General features: G+C 47.0%; 2 protein-coding genes across 6 annotated transcripts in view; one reads left to right on the forward strand and one right to left on the reverse strand.

Annotated features, from left to right (window-relative positions):
* Zfat (zinc finger and AT-hook domain containing) overlaps positions 1–6,987 on the reverse strand; it is a 184,841-nt gene extending 177,854 nt beyond the window's left edge. The window contains exon 1 of one of the 3 annotated variants that reach the window (XM_031359681.1): positions 6,757–6,984. In XM_031359681.1, coding sequence (XP_031215541.1) covers positions 6,757–6,775 — 19 coding nt within the window. In that variant the 5' untranslated portion in view covers positions 6,776–6,984. Of the gene's footprint in view, positions 1–6,756 lie in introns of all 3 variants that reach the window. The other 2 variants (XM_031359680.1, XM_031359682.1) reach the window with 2 other exon arrangements.
* LOC116082762 (uncharacterized protein DKFZp434B061-like) overlaps positions 6,171–12,026 on the forward strand; it is a 15,722-nt gene continuing 9,866 nt past the window's right edge. For all 3 annotated transcript variants that reach the window (XM_031359683.1, XM_031359685.1, XM_031359684.1), the window contains exon 1: positions 6,171–6,847. In XM_031359683.1, the coding sequence (XP_031215543.1) occupies positions 6,303–6,847 (545 nt within the window). In that variant the 5' untranslated portion in view covers positions 6,171–6,302. The remainder of the gene's footprint in view (positions 6,848–12,026) is intronic.

Raw genomic sequence — 12,026 nt, forward strand, 5'->3', positions numbered from 1 at the left:
CAGAAATCTGCCTGCCTCTGCCTCCCAAGTGCTGGGATTAAAGGCATGCGCCACCACCGCCCAGCTAGGATCTACCGTTGTTTAGGAGAAAAACTTCTTCGCATGACTTCAAGAGAATTTCTAAATTGAGTTGAGGTGGAAGGCCTGCCCTAAGTGTGGTGGCTCCTTCCCATGGTCTGGGGTCTCACTGGAGAAAGTGAACCAAGCATCTGTTTGCTCTAACTATGCATCCTGTTCATGTGACCAATGTGACTGGCTATCTTCAGCTCCTGCCAGCAGCCAGGGCCACCTTCAATGTGGTAATATAACTGGCAGGACCACTGGCAAGAAATCTGGAAGTGTCTGTAAAAGCTAAACATGCCTGTAGCCAACATACGTGTTGGCTAGCTACTAGCAATTATCATCAGCAACTCAATTATCACCAGGCAATAATTTACCCAGGAGAAATGGAAATATATACCCACAAAAGGCTTGTAAGAATACTTAGTACAGTTCTGCTCACAGTAATAAAAAAATAGATGGAAACAAGCACCTGGCTGTATGCTTTAATTCCAGCACTCAGAGGGCAGAGGCAGAAAGATGCCTGTAAGTTCAAGGCTAGCCTGGTCTACATAGCAAGTTCCAGGCCAGTCAGACCTACATAATGAGACCCTTCTTAGAAAGCAAAAGCAAGGGCTGTGCTGACAGCAGTGGAGGTTAAAACTAAAGACCTGGTGACCACATGGCATACGCAAGACACCCACAGGCCTGCCCTCCCCTATACAGCATGGGTGGGTCATAGACATTGAGAGCACCTCCTGCTGCAATGCACAGGGTACTGGACAGGGAAGATGTCCACAGAACCCCAGCCTCCATGCCACACAGACTAGCTGTAGACATCTAGAAGCCTGCCTGACACCACGCCTTGTAGCAAGGACCACAGAGGTCATTGGAGCTGGAGCCACTACAATGTACAAATGTGTGGTGGATGTCTCTGTCTGTGGCTATGCAGTGGCAAGGATCCATGGCTCGTATTGCCTCTAGAGACTGGACAGAGAGAGATGGCCCTGCCCCTCACCAGCTGCAGCACATGGGAGAGCGGGTTCTGCACCTCAAGCGGGCAGCCTAAGGAGGCGACACAGGATAACTGGCCCCAACCCTCGCTTGTTGAGAAGTAGAGTGGGCATGGGGGTGATGCCCTCCCCACCTCACCCCTAGCCACCTGCGGTAGCCAGGAGAGCTGGCTCTGTCCCCAACTGGTAGTTGAGTAGGCTCTACATGTCTCCTGAGGAACACAACAGAGATGGCTTGACAATGAAAGAGCGGGCCCAGCTGCTAGCAGGCTGCAACACTTGGAAGAGTAGGCCTCCACTCCCTGACTGGGCAGCACAGTGGAGCTGGTTCTGGCGGTACAGGTGCAGGTGATCCTGACCGAGGGCATGAGAGCAGGAGAGCTGATGTTGCCTCTTGCCCACAGTAGCATTGGGTTGCCTAGCCAGAGCAGTGCTGGAGAGCTCGACCTGATGGTGAAGATGAGGGCAAGCAAAAGGGCTACTCCCGCAGGCACAGATCCAGGGCTTTGAATTGGCCCATTCCAAAATCTATATCATCTATGAACTGTTGGGGCATATGAAAGGGACAGTCCTGCTGATCTAAAGCTGCAGGATCCCCGTGACACAGGACAACAACAGGACAACTAGGAGAAGTCCTGGTGAGGAGCCAATATGGATGGTGTCACAGAAGTCAGAGATCTCAAACAAGACCAATGACTTACTGTAATGAACATTCACAAGGAAAGATGTGTGGATGGAGGGGTATATTGTGGGAGACACTGTGACACACTGAAGCTTCCACTACAAGAAGGACTCTATGCTTGGGTTTGTTTTATTTGTTTTATTTTATTTTTTTGTTGTTGTTGTTTTTGTTTTTCAAGACAAGGTTTCTCTGTATAGCCCTGGCTGTTCTGGGACTCACTCTGTAGACCAGGCTGGCCTCGAACTCAGAAATCTGCCTGCCTCTGCCTCCCAAGTGCTGGGATTTAAAGGCGTGCACACCACTGTCCGGCTGTTTGTTTTTTTTGTTTGTTTGTTTGTTTGTTTTTGTTTTTTTTTTTTTATTTTGGATGGAGGCTGCAGGGGCAGAAGGAAGATACAAGGAGACAGGGAGATGAATGGCACTGGGGTGCATGATGTGAAACTCACAAGGAATCAGTTCAAAGTTTACAAACAAAAAGAAGCAAACAAAAGAACCCAAAACTGGAAACATGAGAACAGCCCAGGTGTTTACTAAGAAAGAAACATGCAAACAAACTGTGGAGGTTTTCAGGCACCAGAATACCAGTAAGCAATTTTAAAAAAAAAAAAAAAAAGAAAAAGAAAAAAAAAAGTGGACTTCTGAAACTCCATGCTGAGCAAAAAGAAAAGGCTAGACACAAAATAATTATGCGATGTCCTCAAAAGGCAAACATAAGTTATGAGGTCAGCAAGACTGGAGGTTGTTTGGCTTGAGGGATAAAGACTGGGTGTGGAAATGCAAGAGAAATTTTTCTTTTTCTTTGGTAATTAAAAAAAAAAAAAGGCCTATATATCATTTGCATTGTGGCTTAGCTGAGTACAGTCTATACAAAGATCCATGTGCTTCTATATATCAAATCACAAGGACAAAAATTCCTCCTGTCAGGCACCACAGACTTCTTTCCAAAAGGCAAGTTAGCAGGCATTGTTCTCCTGGCTCCCAGGGCTTTCAAGCCAAATTCCCAACGGCTTCCCACCTCTCAGACTCACTGTCACAGGCCCCAGTCACTGTCCCAGCCTTAATGCTTGGAACACATCTGCAGGTATATGTGAATGAAAACTCCTGAGAGGAAGCCACAGCTGGCTATAACTGATCAGCAGAATTTCAGCACTATGGAGAGATTGGAATGTTGAGGGTCTAGAAACTAATTACCTTATCATGGGATAAGTTCTGTTCCTCCTCCAGAACAGTCATTCCTGGATTCCCTTCACACACACACACACACACACACACACACACACACACACACACACCTGTCAGAACTAACATCTTATGGTAACAGATAAAAACCTTATAGAATCTATTGACTTAGTGGGCAAGGAGCTTGTACCAATCCAAAAGCTCAGCATGTAATCAGACAGAATTTGAGCCTATAAGAAGCTTCCCCCATCTTGATACACCCCCTCTCTGATGTACCCACCAATGTATTTTAACCTTGCCTTGATTTATGATTTTTCTCAATTTGGTAAAACTATAAAAACTCTGTGAAACTGCTTCCACAATAGAACTTGGAGTGACCTAAATCTCTGCTTCTGGGCCAGGGTCACTCCAAATGATTCCAGAATCAACAACCCCTTAAAGAGAGCTGTAGTTTTTGTGTCACACGTGTCTTGGCACCCACCCTTCCATTTTTGCTGGGTATCTATTCACTCTGCAAGATCCAACCCCAGTACCTCATGCTTCAAAAAGCTTTCCCAGAATCCCTACCTGGAGCCCACTTTCAGAGCTCACATGAGGGCTCCTGATACCTTTTCCTATAGGAACTGTTTCTCCTCTTCTAGGTCTATATGACACCCTCAAGAAGGAAGGAACGATTTCATAGTTTGGCAAACATCTGAAAGACAGGGACCCTGCTGCCAAAGAATAAGAACATACCTAAAGGTATGAGAAACGGTACTTCATGAAGGCCCATTGGCAACAATGGAGCAATATGGACACTGGGAATCTGGCTAGCTAGAGACCTCAAGAGACTGGTGACTGAGCAGTGCCAGATACCACAAGCTCCCTATGCTCTTTGGCTCCAGGTACCTCTTTCATTGTGAGACAATGTCACCTTCTGTCCAGAAGGCCTGAAGCTCTCTCTATCCACTATCTTCTGAGGCAAGGTCCCCGCCTACTCTTCTGGTTTCTATCCAGACAGGCTGGAACACAAAAGCACCAGATTTCAGAGGTCAATGTGTTGCAATGCCAGTCTTCCTAGAGTTAAAGGAATGAGAATATTCTCAACTAGTCAGCAGAGAGGCCTCTGAGCTTCCATGTTCATCAAAAAGTAGCTAACAGCCCAGTTAAAGGATCACCCTAAGTGTCCACAAGCAGATAAATAAATGAAGAAATTGTGTAACGGGGGCATATACAATAGAGCATGACTCGGCCTTTGTAAATGGGCAGGTGGAGCTGAAGCAACAGACCTCTCGGATAGAGAGACAGAATGGGGTCGGGGAGAATGGGACGTGAGGCGTGAGGCAAGCCTCTATTAGCAGGACACTTAATGTATGATATGCCACATTCCATAGTGAATAGAATAAATAGTGTATTTTTCACTTCAAAAATCACTGAAAGAATACATTTCAAATGTTCTCACCTCAAGAAATGATGACAACAAAGGTGCCCAACTGGACTAACCTAATTATTCCACATTGTGCTCATAAATTGCAGGGCTGTGAGTGCCACAAGCATACACAGGTATAACTATCAACTTACAATTTTTAAAACTTTAAAAAGAACAAAGACAATTATCCTACTCAACTTTAAGGCCCTGTTTTACATTAGTATGACAAGCATTATCTTTTGTCTTTATATTTTATGTTCTATTTTTAAGCCAACTTTCAATCTACAATACATGTTTAAAATGTTCACTTTTCCCCCCTCCAAACTTACTTACTTTTCCCCTCTTCAAAACAAAAAATCATAATCACATGGGGTGCGATGCCACATGATTTTTGGGAAACCCTGTCTCAAAAAAAAATAAAATAATAATAACCAAACTTCACCCCACCTTTCCATCCACAAACACTTCCCTAAGCAAATACATGGTGACAGTGTGTTGCTATGAGAATCCTCTGGAGTGCCACCAGCTTGAGCAGGAAGAGGCACAACACATGGGCCTCAAGCACAAGGGTGCCCCCCACCCCCCACCCCAGCCTCAGATCTCAGGAGCCGCTCTCTCCAGCAAAGCTGTGTACAGTGAATGACTGACTCTGAAGGGAATACCTGCCCTTGCAACGTTTCACACTCTTGGAAAGCTTAAATGCACCAACAGATAACAAGGGACAACCCTTAGGCTAAATCCCCTGCAATTAAACTGGCCCATCCTGATTGAAAGGTTTTCAGGGGCAGCATGCATGAGACATCTATAAATGAAAATGCAAGTAGGAGAAACAGTGTAATCACCTAGTTCTGACTAGGCCTGCTCTGAGCAGCCACTAGATTCTCCTTCGAGACAGCTATAGCTGAAAAGCTGTTATGTACGCTACACCATATTAAGGTGTGAGGACAAAGAAGCAGAAACCTTTGCACCCAAAGCAAGAGATACCATGAAAAAGAGACCAACACAGAACAGAGCTGGAACTGGGGCAATGACCACCCAGGCTATTTACCACCCAAAGCCACCCTTTCATTTCCTTATCTATTGCTCTGCCTCTCCTAAGTTAACTAACACCAAAACAGGACATTTCCCAGAAATGAGCTGCCCACGAGTTGACAAAAGAACATTTTGTTCAAACTACTGAAGAGCCTTCTTCACTTGTCGGGGCTGGAAACAGAAAGATAACATGCTTGGGGCTTGTTGTGTGTCCCTTTAACCTATATCCACCCTGTAGCACCAACACTACTAATTCCAGAGGCTTTCACAGATAAAGTGATAGAGGCTCCAAAGCTAAAGTTGGAGAAAGGCAGTAGTGGAGGTTAAGCCCCAGGAACACGATTTTTCTGTTTCCTATGGACACAGGCTCCAGCAGGAAACCACACTGACGTGTACAAATGATCAGCAGCTCCTTCACTCTGTCATCCGATAGAGGGTCACCCCTGCTAAGAGCCTGTCTGAATTCCAGGGGACAGAGAGAAAGGCCAAGCAAACTATGGTTCACATTGTTTACCAAGCTAGAAGTCTGATTTCTTTAAGGCTCCACTGTTAGGGATCTGGCCTCTCAACGTTTCTGTTCTTCAGTAAATGACCAATTAAGAGCAACCAGGAGACACTGGCAGCGACCCTCGGAAGTCAGGGTCCAAGAGTCTAAATTGGTGTCAATCACAGGCCAGGGGTCACAAGTTTAAGGTTAAGTGGAGGCACCAGGGGTTAAGTGGAAAGTCCACCCTTCCAATGAGTCCATCTAAAGCTGCTTCTGGCTAGACAGTCTGAGGGCTGTCTCAAGCGCTTGAGGACAATGCCTTACAGACCTGGGCCAAAGACAGAAGATAAATTACTACTTGCATGGGGCTGGGTCACCCGTGATAAAACCAATCTCTCTCATTTGCTGCTCCCTCTGAAGGTCACGAGAGAATTTTTCCCCCGGAAAGGCTGGACTTTAAGCATGTCCTTGGCTAGGAACACGGGACTGAAACTGGGGAGGGGAAGTCATCTACTTTACAGAGGGAGAACTGTGATTAAGCAAGGAGCCAACTCAAAGCGCACACAAACAGCTGCAGGCGACGGGACTCGAACACCTATCCAACCAGACGCACGCGGCGTGCCGCCGGCCAGCGCCCTGGCACCGCCCACAGCCCTGGAACAAGCTCGCCAGGCGCGCAGGGCTCTCCCCTCGCTTGCTCTCCGCGAGCTCCCTCTTTTTCTTTCCCGCGGCAGAATAAAGCCAACTACTGAACGTGGCCGCAGAACACTGCGACGTCGGTGCTCCGCCCGTCCGTGGATCCCTCCGCCGCCCCGAGCCTGCGCGCGGCCTCCCCACAGCACACCACGAGCGGTTTCCCGCGCGGCGCCGCGCCCCACCCCCACCCCGTCGCGCCCCAGCCCCCATCCCGGCTCACCTGCCGCCCGCGTCTCCATGGCAACGTCCCCACGGCGGAGGAAAAAAAAGCCCCGGGCTCTTCCTGGCTCTCTCCCGTGCCGAGCGAGAAGGTCGGACACCCTGAGGAAACTTCGCTCTTTATTTTTATTTTTTTAGGGAAAGAGCCGTAGAGGTTATGGCGAATCTGCGGCATCCAACATGGCGGATGGAGTCTTCGCCCTCCTCTCCCCGGGGATCCGACGCCTACGTAGCGACGTCCGCCGCGGGGAACCGCCCTCGGCACGCAAGGCACAGTGCGCAGGCTCGCGGCTACCGTAGGCGCCGGCCTCAAGTCCCGGCGTTCTACGCGCTGCTTTGAGCCACGCCCAGGGCGGGAGGCTGTGGTCCTGGGGCGTGGGTGTCAGGATCGGGAGTGTCCTGAAACCCTTACCGTTGCGGGGACGCCTGCGAGCAGGCAGGCTAGTGCACCCTTTTGCATACTAGCTTTTCCGGGGCTCAGTTTCCTAAGTTGCCCATCGGGTTGGCTAGGTGTTAGTTGGCACAGGTAGGCTCTCCCGGTCTCTGGGAAGAGCCGGGCTGGAGGTGACTGTGCCTCGCACAGCATTTTCTTGGAAGCACAGTGACCCACCTTTCCGTTTTTCATGGTAGGAGCTTAGATCCCCCTCCGCACGCTGTAGGAAGTGTCTGTCCCAAGTAACTTTGGTAGAATATATTTCTACCGACGTCGAAGTCGCTTAGTCCCTTCGTGTCTTGGTCAGCTTTTTGGCATTCGAAACGGGGAATGAGTTTTAGAGTTGGCGAATAAGTATACTTGTCATGCTTGTGCTGGTAAAGCTATCGTCTAGAAAGATTTTAAAATTAGCCATTGTAAAAAGAACACGCATACAGAAACAAGAGAAAAATAATTTTAAAATAAGCAGAACGGAAATGACCGGCGTCTGGGAAGCACTCGTTTGTTTTTACAGTGCTGGTGAAATGCTGGTGAAATCCTTCTGTTGTGTTTAACTTGAAATGCTCTTCAGACAGCTCTAGATTGCTCTCTGTACCCGGACAGGTCAAGGTCTTGTGTTTACTCCCTCTGCATATTCAGATGCACCTACCTGTTTGCAAGCCTTTCCTGCCATGGACTTGAGTTTGCTGAGCAGAGGGTCCTGTATCAAAGGCCCCTGGGTCTTTTAGTCTTTACCTGCCTGTCACAGATTTTGTAGTAATGGTACTGAATGAGCTCGTTCATTTTGTTCACTTTAAAAAACAAAACAGAAGCCGGGCGGTGGTGGTGCATGCCTTTAATCCCAGCACTTGGGAGGCAGAGGCAGGCGGATTTCTGAGTTCAAGGCCAGCCTGGTCTACAAAGTGAGTTCCAGGACTGCCAGGGCTATACAAAGAAACCCTGTCTCGAAAAATCAAAAAAAAAAGACAAAAAAAAAACCAACAACAACAAACGTTGAAGTGGCTTTGAGCAGTGAGCCTTAAGATGACTGGCCTAATTCTTCGTTCTTCTGTTAAGTACATATTAAAAACATCGCCTTTATTTCATTGGACAGGTGTTCAAGAGGGTTGTGTAGCTTTTTTGAGATCACACAGCCAGCCCATGAAGTGTGTGATCCCACCTTTCTATGACCCATCAGATGCCCAGTTTGCTCAATGGACACAATGTTAGAAGAAGCATGAAGTCTTTGCTTCACCTCCACTAACTTCTGCCTCAGGGATAGCTGGGAAGTGGTGGAACACTAACATCTTTCATTTGAAAATGAACTGTCCAAAATGCTGCATTGATGTGCTTTCCTTTTTAGAACTCCAAATATTTACAGTAATTCCTGTCAGGAAATGAGAGTTGTGCTGGCTGCTGACAATACTGGTTTTGTGCTGGGCTGCCTTTCGTAAAGCAACATTGAAATGTTATTTATTGATTAGCAGGTGGTTTGATTGCTCCTGAATGTTGTAGCCAAAATAAGTTTTGGAAATGAAGCAATTTATAATATATCTCAAAACTAAATGCTTTCCAAAGATTAAAGGCAATTTTTTTTGGGGGGGGGGGGGGATGAGACAGGGTTTCTCTGTATAGCTCTGGCTGTCCTGGAACTCACTCTGTAGACCAGGCTGGCCTCGAACTCAGAAATCCACCTGCCTCTGCCTCCCAAGGGCTGGGATTAAAGGCGTGGGCCACCACTGCCCGGCTAAAGGCAAATTTTTAAAAAGAAAAGAAACTGACTGTAGATACAGTTTTGGGGGTTTTCAGTGGGTAGCTGTGATTTTTCTCCACTATTCCTTTCTTACTTAAACCTCATTTTTTTCAAAAAAAAAAAAAGACTTACTGACTATGTTTTCCAGGAACTGGTCTGCCCCAGGAAGGAGGAAATTAGCAAGGGAAGGTAGGGAAGCCAGTCTTAGGAATGGAGACCAGCCCACAGTTGGTTCCTCGCCTTCTTGTGTGGCTCACACTTTGAGATGGGGACATGAGTGTGCACGTGGAATACAGAGGCCGGCTTTAGGTCTCCTATGCTTTAGGATAGGGGCCTCTTGCTGAACCTGACCAAAGCTCATTGTTCGGCTAGCCTGTCTGGCCAATGAACCCCCAGGATCCTCCTGTCTCTCTCAGCACTAAGATTACAAGCCTACTACACCTCCATCTTTTAGAAGGTGCCGAGGATCCAAACGTAGGCCCTCATGTTTGGGCAGAAAGCACTTTACCCACTGAGCTAGCTCCTCAGCCCTGATGACATTTTTAATCTTTACATTCCTAGATACCTTCAGTTAAGAGAGAAGAACTAGTGGAATGAAATGGAAATCACTGAGAATCTCATGATGAGTAGCCCCCAGCTTTAATGGTTCCTAGAGGAGCTCAGTTCCGGCTTGCCCACCAGTGGCAGGCAGTCCACCTGTCAGGAGAGCTCAGGAAGGAATCTGTGTCAGATCTGTAGCCATGACATGATACCTAGTTATATGAGAAATGTAATGCCTTGCATAATTAATATATTTGTGGCAATTTAAAATAATTATATCAAATAGCTGACAAATGCATTTATATGAAAACACAGTGTATGTACATAATTTTATATAGTGCTGATTGAAAGCAGTCTTGGAAAAGGATACATATGACCTTAACATGGATTTTGAGCCACATAACTATTAAAAGACAAGGAGAGAGGGAAGCAGTTTTAGTCAACATGTTAAAAAAAAACACCTAAATAGGGATGTTGCCCAACAGAACAGCATAGGCTGTTAATATCAACATTGTTAGTATTCTGTCTAAACTCCACCCCACAGTTACCTGGCATTAGCCAGCTATGCTCCTCCCCACAGTTACCTGGCTGTTGCTGGACCCACTATAAAAGGGGCTGCTTGTCCCCCTCCTCCCTCTCTTGATCTCTTGCTTCTTTCTTGCCCTTTTGGGCTCTTCCCTTCCCCATTCCCTTCCTCTCTCCCCACATGTTCATGGCTGGCCTCTATTTCTCTACTCTCTCCTCCTCTCTGCCTCTACTACCCTCTTAATTCCCCTCCCCGTGCCCTGAATAAGTTCTGTTCTATACCACTCTGTAGTGTGGCTGGTCCCTCAGGGGGAAGGAATGCCTCAGCGTGGGCCTGCTGACACACCCCCTCCCCCCATACCTCACCACACCCCCATAGAACATAACCCCTACCTCCTTATCTTTCTATAAACACATCAAACATGATTGTGACCTTAGGAAGCAGTAAGAGCGACAGTGTCATTTCGTCATAGATCTCCATTTTTTCATTCACCTGTGTACCCAGTATGTAGATGTTAGTATGAGTTTCTCACTGGCCATAACCAATGTCAAAGAATCTGTTTCCACCCTTAGCAATAAAGGGAACTCAGGATGGCTAGAAGCAATGTCATCCTCTAAGAACAGGATGCTATAAAAATTCCTGACCTGTAGGAAAGACAAAGGAGTCAGTGAGAAAGACTAGATGACTAGGTTTCTCTGTGTGTGCTGATTTGCATACTAAAAGCATGACTATAATAGGTAGTCATTGATCTTTTAAGTACAGAAAAAAAAAAAAAGCCATGAGTTCCTGAAAATTGTACATTTGCAGGTTCCTGTGCCCATGTCTGTACACTGCATGTGAAGGCTAGATGTTAATGTGGAGTGCCTTTCTCTCTTACTCTCCCTGGGGCTGGAAAACTGTGTCCAAACCCTGACTATCTCATCCCAAGACCACCGGGAGTAGAATTGTTTTCCTTTTTCTCTGGCCCTTACTGGACATGTCCCAGTGCATGTAAGCCTTGCAACCCCTATCTCTGCCACCCTTGACGCAGTACACACAGTCTGGTGACCAAAGTACAGGTTTAACTTCCTCTCTCCCTAGAAGGGCATGTCCAGCAAGCACCTGGAGTTTCTCTTCATGCAAATGAAGCATTCCCAGCACTTCATTACCAGCCAATAATGTACACTCACCCTGAAAACCCCTACCCATCCTCCAAGGTTTATATGGCTCTTGTTACCCTTAATAAAAGAGAGCTGTTTCACTGGAATCTATCTCAGAGAAGGTGGTCTGGTCCCATCCTCCCCCACCCCACCCCACCCACACACACACTGCACTTAGACTAACTAAGGTTTCATTCCTTTAAGTCACACCCCAAGGGCAGAAGCAGAACCAGGCTGGCTTGTTTTTTTGAAACAGGATTCTTCTGTCACCTGCCTCATTCCACCCCCTCAGGGCTGATTTCCCACACATCCTGATGAGCCTAACTTTCTTAAACTTTCTTAACTTTCTTTGGATCCTGGGGAATCCAAACTGAGGTCCTCCAGCTTGCATAGCAGGTTGGTTGCTCACTGAGCCATCTTGACGTTAGGGCTGACTGTAGAGAGAACATCTTGTGTATTGATTGTATGGGTGCATCACCTGCCAACTAAAAAGCCTGTGGCCTATGGCTTAGACAGGAAATAGAAGATGGGACGTGGGAGGAGAAATAGTTCTGGGAGAGAAGGCCGTGGGGAGATTTGCCGGGAGACATGACAAGGTGGACACATGGAACCTGAGCACAGGTAATGAGCCATGTGGCAGAATGTAGGTTATTTCAGTAATGATCTAGTCAGAGTAGAGCCTAGCTATATGCCTAAGGTATTTGTAAACATATCTTGAGTCTGAATCTTATTTCTGGGATCATGAGGCTAGGAGGAAGAACTAGGGCATAACTACAACAGTGTAAGTGCCCTGGTAGATTACATGCTTGGCCTGCATAAGGCCTTAGACTTGATCCCCAGTGCTCATGTACACACACACACACACACACAGAGAGAGAGAGAGAGAGAGAGAGAGAGAGAG

The sequence above is a fragment of the Mastomys coucha genome, unplaced genomic scaffold (genome assembly GCF_008632895.1).
Source record: "Mastomys coucha isolate ucsf_1 unplaced genomic scaffold, UCSF_Mcou_1 pScaffold7, whole genome shotgun sequence".
In the NCBI taxonomy this organism is placed as follows: Eukaryota; Metazoa; Chordata; class Mammalia; order Rodentia; family Muridae; genus Mastomys; species Mastomys coucha.